Source organism: Hipposideros armiger, unplaced genomic scaffold (genome assembly GCF_001890085.2).
Source record: "Hipposideros armiger isolate ML-2016 unplaced genomic scaffold, ASM189008v1 scaffold_516, whole genome shotgun sequence".
In the NCBI taxonomy this organism is placed as follows: domain Eukaryota; kingdom Metazoa; phylum Chordata; class Mammalia; order Chiroptera; family Hipposideridae; genus Hipposideros; species Hipposideros armiger.
In genome coordinates, this window is record NW_017731866.1 from 848,675 (window position 1) to 864,346 (window position 15,672).

Below are 15,672 nucleotides of genomic sequence, written 5' to 3' on the forward strand. Positions count from 1 at the left end.
GCATAGTTTCCCAAGGGGAGTACTTTGAAGGTGGCAATAGTGATATTCAGCAATGAGGTTCGTAGCACTTTTTCTAGGATGAGTTTACGAACTTCATTGTCTGACCTCATATATCAAACAAAGCTCTTTGTTAGTCCTCAGAGGATTTATTTTACCAAATAGCTGATTAGATTAACAAAGTATAGGGGCATTTAGGTTTAGCATTAATCATTTGGGGGAGGGGGATCATTTGACCCTTATTAAAATATAGTAACCCATGAAATTTTTGAAAACCAATCCAATTAGATAGCCTAGGCATCACAAAAAGTTTACAAACCCTGTTAGATTACTCTTCTTTTGAAAGCAGTTTCTACCTCTGTTTAGAGTGAAACTGATGCATTCTATCTTCAGCTTTTTAGAACTTAATCGTATTTGCAAAGAGAGTAGGTTAGACTGATTCAATATATCTGACTAAAAATTGTTTGCAATTCCGTCAGAGATGCTCCTTTTGGTGGAGGAACACTTATTACAGTTTAGTGGCAGGTATCTCCATAAGGACTTTGATTCACAATGCCTGCTCATAGTTCCTAGCTTTAATTATAATGTAGTGCTGAGCTCAGGAACTATTTTCTTTTAAAAGTCAGACTTATTATATGTCTCTTTAAAAACTGGGCCCTAAAGTTGGCTGTTCCAAGCAAAATGTTGTGACTTTTAATGAGAATATTTCTGATAACTATGTTAGATAAGAATCTTTGAAAATAGGATTCAAAGCATGTCTCATTTATGCCTCACTTGGCTATAGCCCAGTTTGGTAGAAAATATGTTTTTAATAAAAATCTTTTATTGGTGAATATTCTGAGAGCACTTCATTCAAAATGAATAAATATAAAGAAACATCAATACAATCCTGCTGGCAAGATTTGAAAAAGCAATCTATGGTCAGATTTCCTGTTAATGGAGATTTAATATATTTTCTTTTAATACATTTTTGTAATACAGAGGAAAAAAACCTACTTTTATGACAGCTAGAAGGAGTGGATCAACATGATATGTTTGATAAATAACTTCTTGTTGATAAAAAACAATCAATTCTAGTAAATTTCAAGGCTATTTAAACTCAAAATAATCCCCCCTCCAAATTTTAATGCATTGTGAGTATTGTCTCCATTTCAAAGTTTCAGCATTGCTGACCTAATACCAGTTATATTCCTTATTTTTCCAAGGATTCTGAGTGGCTAGATTTATTTTTTTAATTCTTTGAAAAAATTTCAGTATTTTAAATAGCATAATAAATGTTGTGTTTGCCTATATAAGTCCCCACAGAGTAACCAGGATATGAACTTTATTTGGTTTTGGCTGAAAAAAAATATCCTCTCATTACATTAACCCTGATCACATGCTCAGGCCTTTGATGGTAAAATATGGAAAATATAATTTGTTAGTTAAAATATTCAGAGTTTAAATCACATCTCTAGGGCATTTTGCAGAGGAGTATTAAAATTACATTATTTCTATGATTCTTCTGTTTATTTAGCTTCATTTATTTGTCAGTTATCCTTTCAATCCATCCTAAAGATCTTTACTGAGCACATATCATGTGCTCTATCCTGAGGTTACAAAGATAAATATCATGTTTTCCCAATTGTAATAGCACAAATGGTCCAGTATGGTAAAGATACATTTGAAAAAGTAATTATGATGCAATATGTTTAAGATATGTGAAAAGGTGATATGGTGCCCCAAGGAGGAAATTACAGACTTAACCTGGTGTGAAGGCCAAATAATAATAATAATAATAATAATAACAACATTAATTTTAAAAAATAATTATAAAGGAGTTTGATTAAGATCTTTAGGATGGATAGGAATTTTCTAAGTGAGCTGAGAGTGTAGGAAGGACAATCGAGGTAGAGTTAATAACATGTACTTAAAAGGTCACCACAAGTTTAAAGAACTCAAGTAAATAGTTCTTTGTGTTTAAAGAGAAGCATGCAAATGAAGAGTGGCTAGCAGGTATTGCTGGAAACGTGAGAAGGGCTAGACCCCACTTCTCTCCTAAGGAGTCTGTCCTTGGATCTGGTCATTAATTTCTGAATTTTTTTTTCTCTATAATTAGCATGATAGTTAGAAGCCATGTGTGGCATAGAGGCTAAAATTAAAGCCCAATATTATGTGCCGCCTTGACATCTGGTGGAATTGGGAGGGCCTCAAATTGGCTAACTGCAAGTTTCCCTAAACCTCCTTATCAAACTGACCAGGTGCAATTGCTGCTGATTGCGAAAAGCCAATCAGATCTTTCTGCAGAAACGGACACTTCACCCTCTTGATATTGAAAGCTTGCCTCCACCACTCCTGGTCATTCACTCTATTCCTGAGCACACCACTGTGTGGCCTTGCATGGGATGCTGCATTCTCTCCCCTTGGGCTGTGAATATATGTGACTAATAAACTGTTGTTGATTTCATCTGCCCAGTGTTAGGTCTCAGGTATTTGGCCACCCTCATAGTGGTAGCGCGGAAACCCCTCCTCCTCACCAACAGGGTAAATAGAAGGCGATTAAAACACCATGTCAGGAAAAAATTAAACTGTCTGCACGCTAGCTAGGAATTATCTTTATGAAATTTTCTGTTCTCTGCTATCCATTACTCATGATTAATCATAAATTTAGAGGCTGAAGAAGGAAAGCAATTGAGAGATTTTTATTTATGGCAAGAAAGAGGCAATCTCAAGTGTTTCTATTAGGTTATCATAGGAGGTGTTTTATATTTTGTAATTTAATGCAGAAAAGTGGATTTTTTGGGGAAAAAATCCAGACAGTGTTTTCCTTGGTGAATTATTGAAATAAAGGGAGGGTAAACTTTATCATTTAGATGTCACTTTTCTGAATTCTTAAGGGTAAGATCCCATGCCAAAATGACAATTATAGCATCTGGATATGGTACTGTTGGTGAAGGTTGATTTTTCTGGATTTGTTATATCACTGGCTCTATTAGAAATAGAAAAATTATCCTGCCTGTAAGTGCTGAATGTGATTTCCACTTTTGTACACTATGGGTCAGGGTACACTCTCAACTACTAGGAGCCACACAGAACAAAGGTGGTAGCTTGGGCAATCACAAAGGTGTGAGAGACAACCAGGAGCTCAGGCTGAGATACGTGATGAGGTTCATCTTCTATACAGGACCAATCTGTTAAGACTGGGGGAAGTGGCTGTTTTATCTAATGCACAGAAACCAACACAGAGAGTGAAGGCAAATGAAGAAATAAGAGAATATGTTCCAAATAAATGAATAACATAAATTGCCAGAAACTAATCTTAATGAAATGGAGATAAGTGATTTACCCAACAGAGAATTCAAAATAACAATCATAATGGTGCTCACTGAGTTCAGGAGAGCAAAATGCATGAACAAAGTAAGAATTTCAAAATAGGTACTCTAACAGAAATCAGAGCTGAAGAATACAACAGTAGGACTGAAAAATTTAACAGATGATTAAACTGCAGAATAGATCAAGTTCAAGAAAGGATCAATGAGTCCCCCCTCACCCCCCTCAAGACACGTCAGTAGAATTCATCCAATCAGAAGAGCAAAAAGAAAAAAGTAAAAATATCTACGGAACTTACTGGACACCATCAAGTACACCGATATAGTGTACACATTATAGAGATCCCAGGAGAAGAGAGAAAGAGAAAGGGGAAGAAAGCTTTTCAAAGAAATAATGGTTGAAAATTGTCCTAACCTGGAGAAAGTAGCAGATATCCAGATCCAGTATGTCTAGAATACCAAATGAGATTAACTAAGAGAGACCTACTCCGAGACCATTATAATTAAATTGTCAAGAGTTAAAAAGAGAGACTCTTAAAAGCGCAAGAGAAAGCAACTTGTTATGTAAAGTGCACATTTTCATCAGAAACTTTGGAAGTCAGAATGGAATGTGATGTCTATTCAAAGTGCTGGAAGAAAAAAAAAAAACCTGGCAAAACAAGAATATTCTATGTGGCAATGTCATCTTTCAGAATTAAAGGAGAGATGAAGTTTCCAGACAAGCAAAAGCTGAAGAAGTTTATCATCACTAGACACCTGTGCTCATTGCAGCGCTATTCACAATAGCTCAGGTATGGAAACAGCTTTGGTGTCCATCAACAGGTGAAGGGATAAGAAAATGTACATATACACAGTAGAGTAGTATTCAGTCTTAAAAAGAAAGAAATCCTCCCATTTTTGACAACATGGATAAAACTGAAGGGCATTGTGCTAAATGAAATAGTCTAGACAGAGAAAGACAAATACTTCAAGATACCACTTATACATGGAATAAAAAGTTGAATTAATAAAAACAAGCAATTGAATGATGGTTGCCAGGAGATGGAGGGTAGGTGAAATGAGGAGGTGCTGGTAAAGGGATATAAAGTTTCAGTTACAAAATGATGAAGATCTGAGGGGGTAATATCTAATATGGTGGCTATAGTTGATAATACTGCATGGTATAATTTAAATTTGCTGAGCAAGTAAGTGAAAAACTTAATGTTCTCACATCTCCTGCCCCAAGGGTAAATATGTGAGGCAATGAATGTATTAATTAACCCAATGGTGAGAACCCTTTTATAGTGTGTACATATATCAAATCATCGTATTATACACTTTATGTTTCAATGTTATTTATCAATTATTCTTCCAAAAAGCTGAAAAAAGAAGAGTTTTGGAAATTTAAACAAATAAAAAGAAATGATGAGGGAGATATGACTATGTATAAAGTGGATATTAAAAAGTTAATAGAGAATATTGTGAAATCTTCTATACAATAAGTTGAATATTTAGACAAAAGACAGTAATTCCTAAAAAAAAATGACTTTTCCAACCTGACTCAAGTAAAACATGGCTGAATTATACCCAAGACCATTCTAAAAAGTAAATTAGAAGTTTTAAAAAAACCTTTCTACAATAATTGCATCAGGCTCAGATGATTTTATAGATTTTTCAAGGAAGAGATTTAATCTTACTCAAACTTTTAAAGAAGATAGGAAGAAAGATAACTCTTCATAACTCATTTTATGAAGCTAAAATAACCTGGATATCAAAACCTACAAATAATTAAAATAAAATGAAATAAAACCCAATTTCATTAAAAAGCATAAATGCGATAATTCTTAAAAACATTAGCAAATGAAATCAACATTTAGACTGTATTTATCAACATCATGAATAAGTTGAATTTATTCCAGAAACACAAGGTTGATTTAATATTAGAGAAATTGGTTAGTATAATTTATCATATAACTAATTTCAAAGTAATAATATATGATTATATGATATAGATATAGATACCTCACACAGAAGAAAATTGATATACACTTAGAAAAAACATTTAATAAAGATTTAGCACAAATTCATGATAAAACCTTTTAACAGACTGTGAAAAGAAATGATTTTTTTTAAAAAGGGTATTTACCCCAAACTTGTAGCCAAAATCATATTGAATGGTGAAATACAGAGGTATGTCTTTTACCACCAGTTATAAGATAAAGATACCTGGTTTTCTATTTAACATTTTACTGATGTTTTTATGTAGTAAAGGAAGAAAGGAAAAAACAACCAAGAATTTTAAAAGAAGAAATGAAACTATGCTTATTCTGATATAATTTTCTACATAGGAAATTCAAGAAAATCTAAAAAATTACTTACAATTAAGGCAATTTATCAAGTTCACTGGATAGCACAGTCGATACATAACATCAACAAACCGATGATGATTTTTAAAAATGGACAATTTATACTTGTAATCCTCTAAATAAGCTAATTGAGAATTATGTAACCAAATAGGTACAAGAACTTTTCAGAAAAAACAAACAAACAAAACTATATTGGAAGATTTCAAAGAAATAGTTAAAGAGCTATAATGTACTGAGATTAAGAAGTCAATTTTACTCATAATGTACAAATTCACTGCCACTCCTATTAAAATACTAACAAGATTTTTGTGGCAATTGACAAATGTGTTCTGTAATTAGAGTAAAAGAGAAAATGGCCAAGAATTTACAAAGAATTTTTGAAGAACAAAATCTAACTGCTTCATTAGATAGCAAGGCTTACTATGAATCTATGTTATAAAAGTATGTTATTGACACATAGAATAAAGTAGAATACAGAACAGTTCATATCTATGCAAATGCAAATGAAATGGTGTCAGTGAAGAAAAGGGTACTAAGACACCCAACCTCAAAAATTATCAGGGAAACAATCTAAAACCAAAGTGAGATATTTCATGTACATCAGGAAGTTAACCTTTTTTTTTTTAAGTCTGAAAACAGGAATTCCCATTCATTGCTATTATGAGTGTAAAATTATACAATTGTTTTAAAGAACAATTTGATAATATCTAATAAAGCTAAAGTTGACTCCATTATTACACTATTATATAGCTACTTTAGCCTTAAAACTACAAATGCACTTATAAAGAAACGTGTACATGGATGATAGTTGTTACATTTTGTAATAGTGAAAATTGGGGATACCTTAAATATTCAGCAACAGAAGAAAGTATTTTGTTGTGGAACATATATACAATGGAATGCTATGTGGAGGTGAAATAACTGAACAAATACAGGGAAAAAATTAATAAGGGCAGGAAGAAACTTTCAGAGGTGATAGATATGTTTATGGCATAGATTGTGGAGATGGTTTCATGGGTGTATACTTATTTCCAAACTCATAATGTTGTATATATTAAATAGGAACAGGTTTCTATATGTCAATCATACTTCAATAAAGTGGTTGAAAAAACAACAAAAAACTGAAATAGCAAGTTCCAAAAGAATGCATTATACTTACACAAAAATTCTAAGAATTGCACAAAACAACCTTATACTATGTTGTCTAGTGATGTATACATATATTATGATGAAAAAAATTAAAGATATACATATGATGGTAAACACAAAATGAATGAGAATGATTACTTCTCATGAGGAGGAGAAGAAGCAAGTTGGGGGGAATACACACTGGCTCCTATTAGTTTGTGATATTTTACCTCGTATTCTCAATGGAGTGAATACAGTAAACAGGTGTGTTATTCTCTCTATTTACGAGTATATATCTGAAATGTAGCACAATAAATAAAAAGTATATTTCATTATGAAAATAATTAATTGTTATTTGAGGCCCAGTCTCATGAATAAGGTAGCCAAGACTTTTTGGATATAAATTATTAAAAATTAGATGAAGTTTTTTTTTAATTGTGTGTGATGTTTCTCATAAACTAGCCCTGAAGTATTTTCTCAAGAATAATTTTTGTAAATTTTTGAGAAATGGCGAACAAGGCTCATCGGGATGTGTAAAATGTCCAAGTTCTAGTTTGTATGTTTAAAAGCTTAGTCTCCTTTCTTTATTTCAACATCTTATAATAGAAATATTGATTCCGCAAGAGTAACTAAACAAATGTGGAAAATGCCTCCCTCATCAAATTATTCAAAGCTTTTTTTTTTTTTAAATATTGAGATATACAGGGCTTTCTTTGAAGAGACTTTTGTACTACATTTATACTTGACTAAAAGCCTCATGTGAGAACTATTTCGTTTACCACTAGGCACTAGATGAACCAGCCAAGAATGAAAGTGTCTCCAAGGACAACACATTAGACCCACCTCTGGAGGTAATGACTTCATATTACCCCTACTTTTGAAATGCAATCCCAAAACTCATTGCTAACTCAGTACCTGGTTTCACTTCTTCCAGTTGTATAACCCTGCACAGCTCAGGCAGCAAACTGAAGAGCTCTGTGCTACCATTGATAAGGTCTTACAGGAATCCTTGTCTATGGTAATGCCTTAGACTAGAGTGTGCAATTCAAAATTTGCTTCGCTTCTCTTCATTTCCCTCTACTTGAGTATGATGCATCACAGGCTTGTCCTTTTTTTATTTTCCAGCATTCTTCTAATTCTTCAAGATCCCTGCAGACATTGTTGAGCTCTGACACTGTCAAAGTATGTATATATTTAATACAATTTACTGAGCTATAAGAGTTACAAGATTAATGATTTCTAAGCTGCAGATCAAGGCCCAGTAATGAATTAGGAAATTAACTTAATGGATAGCAACGAGCATTTTTTTGTTTGCGAACAACATTTTAAAAATTGAATAATAAGAATGTAAAATATCACTCTATTCCAAGTAGTGTGGGTATTATTGACATTTGTTTCAATTTGTTTACATATACATATACATATACATATACATATACATATACATATACATATACATATACATATACGTGTATACAGGGTTGCAAAGTAAAATCTATTTCTAACTGTGGACCAAGTTCAAAATACCCTGAAAGCCAACATATTAGACTGTGGTATGCTGGCATTTTCAGAAGCTATATGGTGCTAACTACATGTAGAATTTGTGGACTATTCTTACCTCAAACCATATCTTCAGTGATTATGTAATTCCTAGAATTGCAGACGTGGACAATGAAGCAGGCTAAAGTAGCAATAGTTGAAGAGCTTTAACACACATGTCATTTTTGGAACTTTTTTTCTTTTGATTGATGGACTCTATTTCATTGTTTTTTTGACTCACAGGGACGGAACCTGGATATTTTAGATTATTAGGGTACTACTAAAGTATTAATTGTTGTATTTAAATATGTAAATATATTCTTCTTATAATGTAGTCATTTTCATTGTCGAGATAAAATATTTCATTTCTCCAAATTATTATTTTGAATGCTTACTCCAGATCTATTTATCAAAATTTCAAAATGGTTCTGATTTTTCCTTTATTGATAATTGTTAGGGATTCTTTGTCAGCTTTACTTTCTCTCTTGGAATTAGTATAAATACTTTTTGCATGTTCTTTTTAAAAATTAGACACTGTGTGTATGAGTAGGTTTGAAATGTACAGATTGCTTACAATTAGAAGAGTAATCCTAATTTTCAGTTGGAACATTATAGACAAATATCCATTAATAATGTCACAAAAACCCAGTGCCCATTAACTGTCAATATTAAAATATATATATTCATGTACATGTATTTTAGCAGAGAGGACGTATCAATGAATAATTGTAATTTTTGAGTTTATCTATTTTATCGTACAGTCTTTAAGTATTTTAATCTAAAAATATAAAACTTTGCTTGCTTTGCCAAAAAAATACTACATAAATTTTAAAACATATTTTTTCTTACTTTATTTGTTGAACATATTAAAAATACCTTATATTAAATATAGGAATAGATCTTAAATAGTAATATGCAAATACTCATTTTTAGTATTGATTTAACGAATATTTAATGCTTATAGTGTTTAAAAAACATAGGGCACTAATTTTAAGGCAATTATTTCATTCAATAAGTATTAAGTGCCTACTATGAGCTTGGAACTGGGAAGCAGTAGGGAGATAATGGTGGGCAAGGCAGAGTAACATAAGGGGCATACTTTCGATGTAGTAATCAGGAGGTAAGAGTTCAAGCTGAGACCAAAGATGGACAGAAGCCAACCATAGATCAGGGACAGTAGCTTTCAGGCAGAGGAGTAGGCATGTGCAGGTTTCCTGAGGCAGGAAAGAACTTAGTGTGTATGAAGATGAAGGCCAGTGTGGTTACAGCAGAGTGAGCCAGGAGTGAATTGTGTAAAATGAGGTTGAGAAGTTAGCCTAGGGACCGTGAAGCTACTTACAGGCCAAGGTATGAAATTAGGATTCAAAGGAAAACGGAAAGACATAAAAATATGGGGGGGATAATATGAAACCATTCATTGGAAGAGATCACAGTGCTTGCTGTGAGGAGGCTACTGTTGTCAGAGAGGCAGCCAATGAAGTTGGCCTGGACAGGGCGGGTTCAGAGTTCGCGAGAAGTATGGGGTTTGAGAGAGAGAGTTCAGGCTTCTGTGGGTTTGGATGTGAGTGGTGAAGGAAAGAGGAATCATGGATGAGCTCCAGGGCCCTGCCTTGAGCATCGACGACTATGATGGAGGCACAGTGTGGCCGAGGGGAGAGGGCTGTGCTTGCTTTGGTCAGGATGAGTTTGAGTGTGTATCAAGGATGGTTTAAACCTGTGCATTTGGAGCTAGTGGGAGAGATCTGGGGATGTCCAGCCCATGGATATTGTAAGCACCTATACAGAGCTCCAAGGAGCAAAACATCGCAGGTCCAGTGAAGGAGGTGGTTGGGGGGGAGCCTGCAAAGGAGAGGGAAGCATACATCGTAGTAAGAGGGAAATCAGAGCAGTATGGCGTCAGGGAAACTACAAGAGGAGAGTGTTGAAGAGAATATATTGGGTTGTCAGAAAAGTCATGACGCATGTTTGCGACAGATGGCACTAGTTCATTTTTGGAAGTACTAGAGTCATTCACATCTATGTTATTGCTATGTCATTTGACAGCTGGCAGTTCTAGCTTCATTCTAAAAAAAAATTGAGCAACTTGGTTGAGTTTTGGAGATTTTACAACAAGTTGAATATGGAAGTCCAAACTGCGTTTTTGCCATATTTTACTGTTTTACTTCCATAAAGGGAAGAACGCACATCAAGCTTGTGAAAAGTTGCATAAAATTTACAGTGACAATGCTCTACAAGGACGTCAGTGCCAATGATGGTTCACAAAATTCCATGCTGGTGATTTTGATCTCAACCACTCTCGGTCAGGGAGGCCCATCGAGGTTGTTGATGATAAAATAAAGGCATTGATCAATTTAAGCCCACGGTACATGACACAAGAGATTGCAGAAACATTGAACATTCATCATTCAAGTGTTCACGACCACCTGCAGAAGCTGAAATATGTAAGCAAGCTCGATATTTGGGTTCTGCATGAACTCAAGGAAATTTCATTTGACGGCGCATATAAACATCTGCAATATGTTCATTAAACGTGAGGAAAACAATCCTTTATTTTTTGAAGCAACTGATAAGTGGAGATGAGAAGTGGATTGTTTACAACAATGTGGTGCGCAAATGGTCTTGGTCCCAAGGTGATGATTTGCCTCAAATTACATCAAAAGCAGACATTCATCAGAGGAAGGTTATGCTCTCAGTGTGGTGGGGTTTTAAAGGTGTCGTGTGTTTTTGAGCTCCTACCAAGGAACCAAATAATCAATTCGAAATGTGTACTGTTGGCAATTTGGACAGTTTGAAGGAATCCATCATCCAGAAACGTCCAGAGCTTGTTAATTGTAAAAGAGTTGTGTTCCATCACGACAACACGAGACCATACAGAAGTTTGATCACCTGTCAAAAATTATTGGAGCTCGAGGGCTGGCTGAGTGGCTCAGTTGGTTAAGAGCTTGCTCAAGAGTGTGAGTTCTGAGCAACAGCAGTTCGATGCCCGGCCTGAGCTGAGCTGCTGCTGAGCTGCCAACAGGTGGCAAGATGGATCAGCTAAAAAAACAAAAAACAAAGAAAAAAATCATTGGAGTGTGGATGGGATGTGTTGCCACGTCCACCATACTCACCTGACCTTGTGCCATCAGACTTCCACTTGTTTTGCTCTCTTCAAAACTCCTTGCATGGTATAACGTTCAATTCAGATGAGGCTGTAAATCAGCACCTTGTTCAGTTTTTCGCAAATAAAGACAGGTCCTTCTATGAACGAGGAATTATGAAGCTCACTGAAAGATGGCAAAAGGTTATAGAACTAAACGGGCACTATATCATTGATTAATCTTTGTTCTTTATATAAATAAATGACCTTTGAAAAACATAGACAAAATACGTCATGACTTTTCTGACAACCCAATAATTGTGATTGCTGCCAAGAGGAGGAGAAAGATAAGGCTAGAGAAGTGTTTATTAGGTTTGACTTGTATATTTTGAAACTATATTGCTATTGCTTATGTGTTGTTAATGCTCACCTTTTTGATTTTTATAACCTTTACTGGCATGTATAATCCTTTTGAACCAAAGGCTGTGTTTTTAGTCTAGTGTGAAAATAGTGATTCTATAGGTAACATATGTAATTTTTACTTCATGTTTTGTTAGGGTTTGTTTTGTTGTTAGTTTTTCATTACTTTATTTTTATATTACTTTTCTCTTTAATTTCTATTTTATTTTTTATCTTTTTGTACCCCATTGTCTAATTTTCTTCAGGACAGCATATTTCTGGGTGTCACTTTTATATTCAATGAGATTCTCTTTATCTGGGACCTTAAACCATTTATAATTATTGTAATTCTTGTGGTATTAGTACTAATTTCTGCTATCTTATTTTATGTTGTTGTTTTTTTCTTTGCCTTTCCTGCTTTCCTTTGGATGTTTTGACATTCACTGGTTTGAAACATTTGAAAATTTTACTTTATATTTTTCTTAGTTTTTGTAGTTACACATAAATTATTAAAGACAATAATTATGTTTATTTCCCTATCAATTTTAAAGCTTGCAAATACCTTTTTTCAAACATTTGGTAAGTACTGTAGTGCTTTTCACTTTTCACGTTTTTACTCAAGATACACAAACAGGACCATGATTTGTTACTTATTTATTTATTTTGAAGTTTTGTACCTCAACTTTATGGTTATGTTTTTCTTAATATCTTCTTTATTTAGATACTCATTCTTTATTTAAATCCTTATTTCTCACAAATTCATAGCTTTCTCCTGGATTTATCCTTTTTCTTGTTGGAATCTTGTGGAAAATTGTTTTTAACAGGTCTGTTTGTATTGATTTTATGGCCTATGTCCCTGAAAATATCTTTAGTTTACTATTTCATTTAAATTATGGTTTGTCAAACATAAAATTATAGATCTTCTTTCTTCAATACAACACTTTTCCCTCTAGGTTTTTTTTTTTTTTTTTTCCCCAGCAACACGCTGCTGAAGTGTTTTGGCAGCATAATATTTACTCCTTTGCTATAGAGTGAACGTTTACAGAATGCTACTGTCATATTTTAGTATTTATCTTTATCTGTGATGTTACTGATTTTTCCTATAATGTGTCTAGGTGTGCATTTTTTTCTCTTATGTCTATGAATTGGTACTCTCTTTGACCTTTCATCTGAAGTTTTCAATTTTTTTCTTCCCCTTACATTTAGGATAATTTTTAGTTATTATATTTTCAAAAAAAATTTTTTCCTGCTGGGACTCATAATGCTGATCTTTAAATTTTTGCTTCTGTATTCCATATCTCTTAATCTTTACATATTTTTTCTATTTATTGTTTCCTAACTCCTTCAAGAGGATTCCTTGATCTGATATTCTAATTCAAGAATTTGTTCAGTGTCTATTCTGTTGTTCAAAGACTATGTAAAGTTCTTTATTGTAGCTTATATAGTGTGTTTTTTTTCTAAGTCAGGTTTACTGAGACGTAATTTGCCCACTCTAAAATTTACCCATGTTGTGTACAGTATTATGAGTTTTGACAAAGCATACAGTTGTGTAATCACCATGGCATCCAAGATACGAAGCACATTCATCCAGTGAAAAAAGTCCCCTTGTGCTTCTTTGTTGTATATCTCTCCGTCCAATCCAAGTGCTGGGCAACCACTGATCTTTGTCCCTGAACTTTTCCCTTTTCAAAAATCACATATAAATAGGGTTATATAGTATGTAGTCTTTGAGCCTGACTTTTTATACTTAGTAGGAGGCAACTGAGATTCATTCATAGTTTTACATATATGAATAGTTCATTTCTTTTCATTGCTAAACAGTATTTCATTGTATGGTTGTAGCATATGTTAACTATTTACCAGTTGGTAGACAATTTGGTTATTTCTAATTTGGGGCTTTTACTAATAGAACTGCTGAGAACATTTGCAAACAAATCTTTGTATGGTCATGTGCTTTCATTTCTCTTGGGGAAATGCCTATAAGTGGAAAGGCTAAACAATTGCTTTTTTCTTTCTTTCTTTTTTTTTTTTTTACAGTATTTATAGTTTTCAAATGTCCTACTTTTTTACCATGGAAACTCAAAAGTGCTCTGGGCTGCATGTATATCTGATGCCTGCGTTGCCAGATACTAAAGCCCTAGTTCCTAGGATCTACCAATTGTGTTTTTTGTTTTGTTTTGTTTTTAACAGAAGAGGCATGTCTCAGAATATAGAAATTCCATAATATCAATCATTTCCTACTTGTCACTTCTTCCCCACCTGAGTGACACTGTTCCTCACCTTTGCCTCCCAGCACCTCTGCTTATGGTACACCATCTTTATCTTTTCCCGTAGCTGTCCCAGTTGTCATCACCATGGAAGGGATCAGGAAAGAGACACATCAGAACTGGTCTGCTGTCCAAACCTATTATTAACTGTTCCCTTCTCCTCAGCCAGTCTGAAGGACCACCTTGATATTATCCTCATAGATACTTCTTTTCACCATCCTTAAATTCTACTCCTTTATATTACCACTTTACTATTCTTATCTCTGGCATTGAAAAACATTGTGAGTGAGAAAGTGTGTCAAATACACACACACACACACACACACACACACACACACACACACACACAGCTGCTTTGGAATGTTGAGCTGTGAAAGGGAGAAGGAAATTAGGGCAGAAATGGGGGCAGGAACTAATTTTTTGCATGCTTTTTAAAGCTAAAAAGGACAAGAGCAAATTGGTATGCTAATGGAGATTGGGAGGTACTGTTTATGCAAGAAAGGGAGATCCTGAAGGATGAAAGTCCTTCCAAAGGGCACAGAAACTAGACCCTAATTCAAATAGGTATCAAAGGATACCTTTGATAAGAAGCTGAAAATGTCTTCCATTGGAACAGGATAAAAAATAATAATAATACAGGAAACGATGTAAAGATATAAGTATGGTGGTAGGTTGATGTTGGGAAATTGAAGACTTTACAATTAATATCTTAAGTTATTTCATAACTAACATCTTTCAGTGAAGAAAAATTTAAGATTATTAACTGAAATTAAAGAGGAACAGTATAATGGGAAAGTGTTTGAAAAAGAAAAAATTGCTCTCAATTCTTCTCCCATTTCCTCTTAAATCCCTTCCATTTAGGCTTTAGCACCCACCGTGCTGCCCAAACCACTTTTGCCAAGTGTCCAGAAGTCCTCTCCCTTGTTGTAACCTCAGCTTTAGTCGATCTAAGCTGACATATCAACAGAATTGGAGACAGTTGATCACTCCGCCCTCTATGCTATGCATTCCTCTGGTGTCCTGCAGGACACCGTATTCTCTCAATTTTTCTCCTACCTCACTTGTCATTATTATTGTTTAATCTCCTTTTTTTGTTACAGCCTCTTCCTACACTATTATATTTGGAGTGTTCTAAGGCTCAGTGCTTGGACTTCTCATTTCTCTTTATGTTCATTTCATTGATGTTCTCACCAAGTCTCAAATTTAAATTTCTAGTCCAGAATTATCTCTCAACTACCTCCTTTTTGTTTTCATTCATATTTCTAATATATATCTTAAAAATAACATCTAGATTTTCTCCCACAAAAACTATTCCATAGCCTGCCTTCCCATCTCTATTGATAGGATTACAGTCTTTCATTTGTTCAAGGCCAGAAACTTTGCTGTCAAAAGCTATTGCTCTCTTTCTCTCACATTCTACATCTCTTCTGTTAGACATTCTGTTGCTGTAGTTTCAAAATACATGTAGAATATGATTACTTCATACGTTATGTACTACTGAGCCATCATTATGTTTTACTGGATAGTATAATAGCCTTTCCCCTGTATTCTTGCCTCTCTATGATCCATTCTGAACACATCAAACAGGGATTCTTTTAAAGCATAAGTCA

General features: G+C 34.1%; 1 protein-coding gene across 11 annotated transcripts in view; it reads left to right on the forward strand.

Annotated features, from left to right (window-relative positions):
* Nucleotides 1–15,672, forward strand: part of MLIP (muscular LMNA interacting protein) — a 256,749-nt gene that overhangs the window by 144,667 nt on the left and 96,410 nt on the right. For 9 of the 11 annotated variants that reach the window (XM_019668094.1, XM_019668100.1, XM_019668103.1 and 6 more), the window contains 3 exons: nt 7,564–7,629; nt 7,713–7,796; nt 7,904–7,960. The exons of 1 other annotated variant lie outside the window; for it this stretch is intronic. In XM_019668094.1, the coding sequence (XP_019523639.1) occupies nt 7,564–7,629; nt 7,713–7,796; nt 7,904–7,960 (207 nt within the window). The remainder of the gene's footprint in view (nt 1–7,563; nt 7,630–7,712; nt 7,797–7,903; nt 7,961–15,672) is intronic. One more of the 11 variants, XM_019668097.1, reaches the window with a different exon arrangement.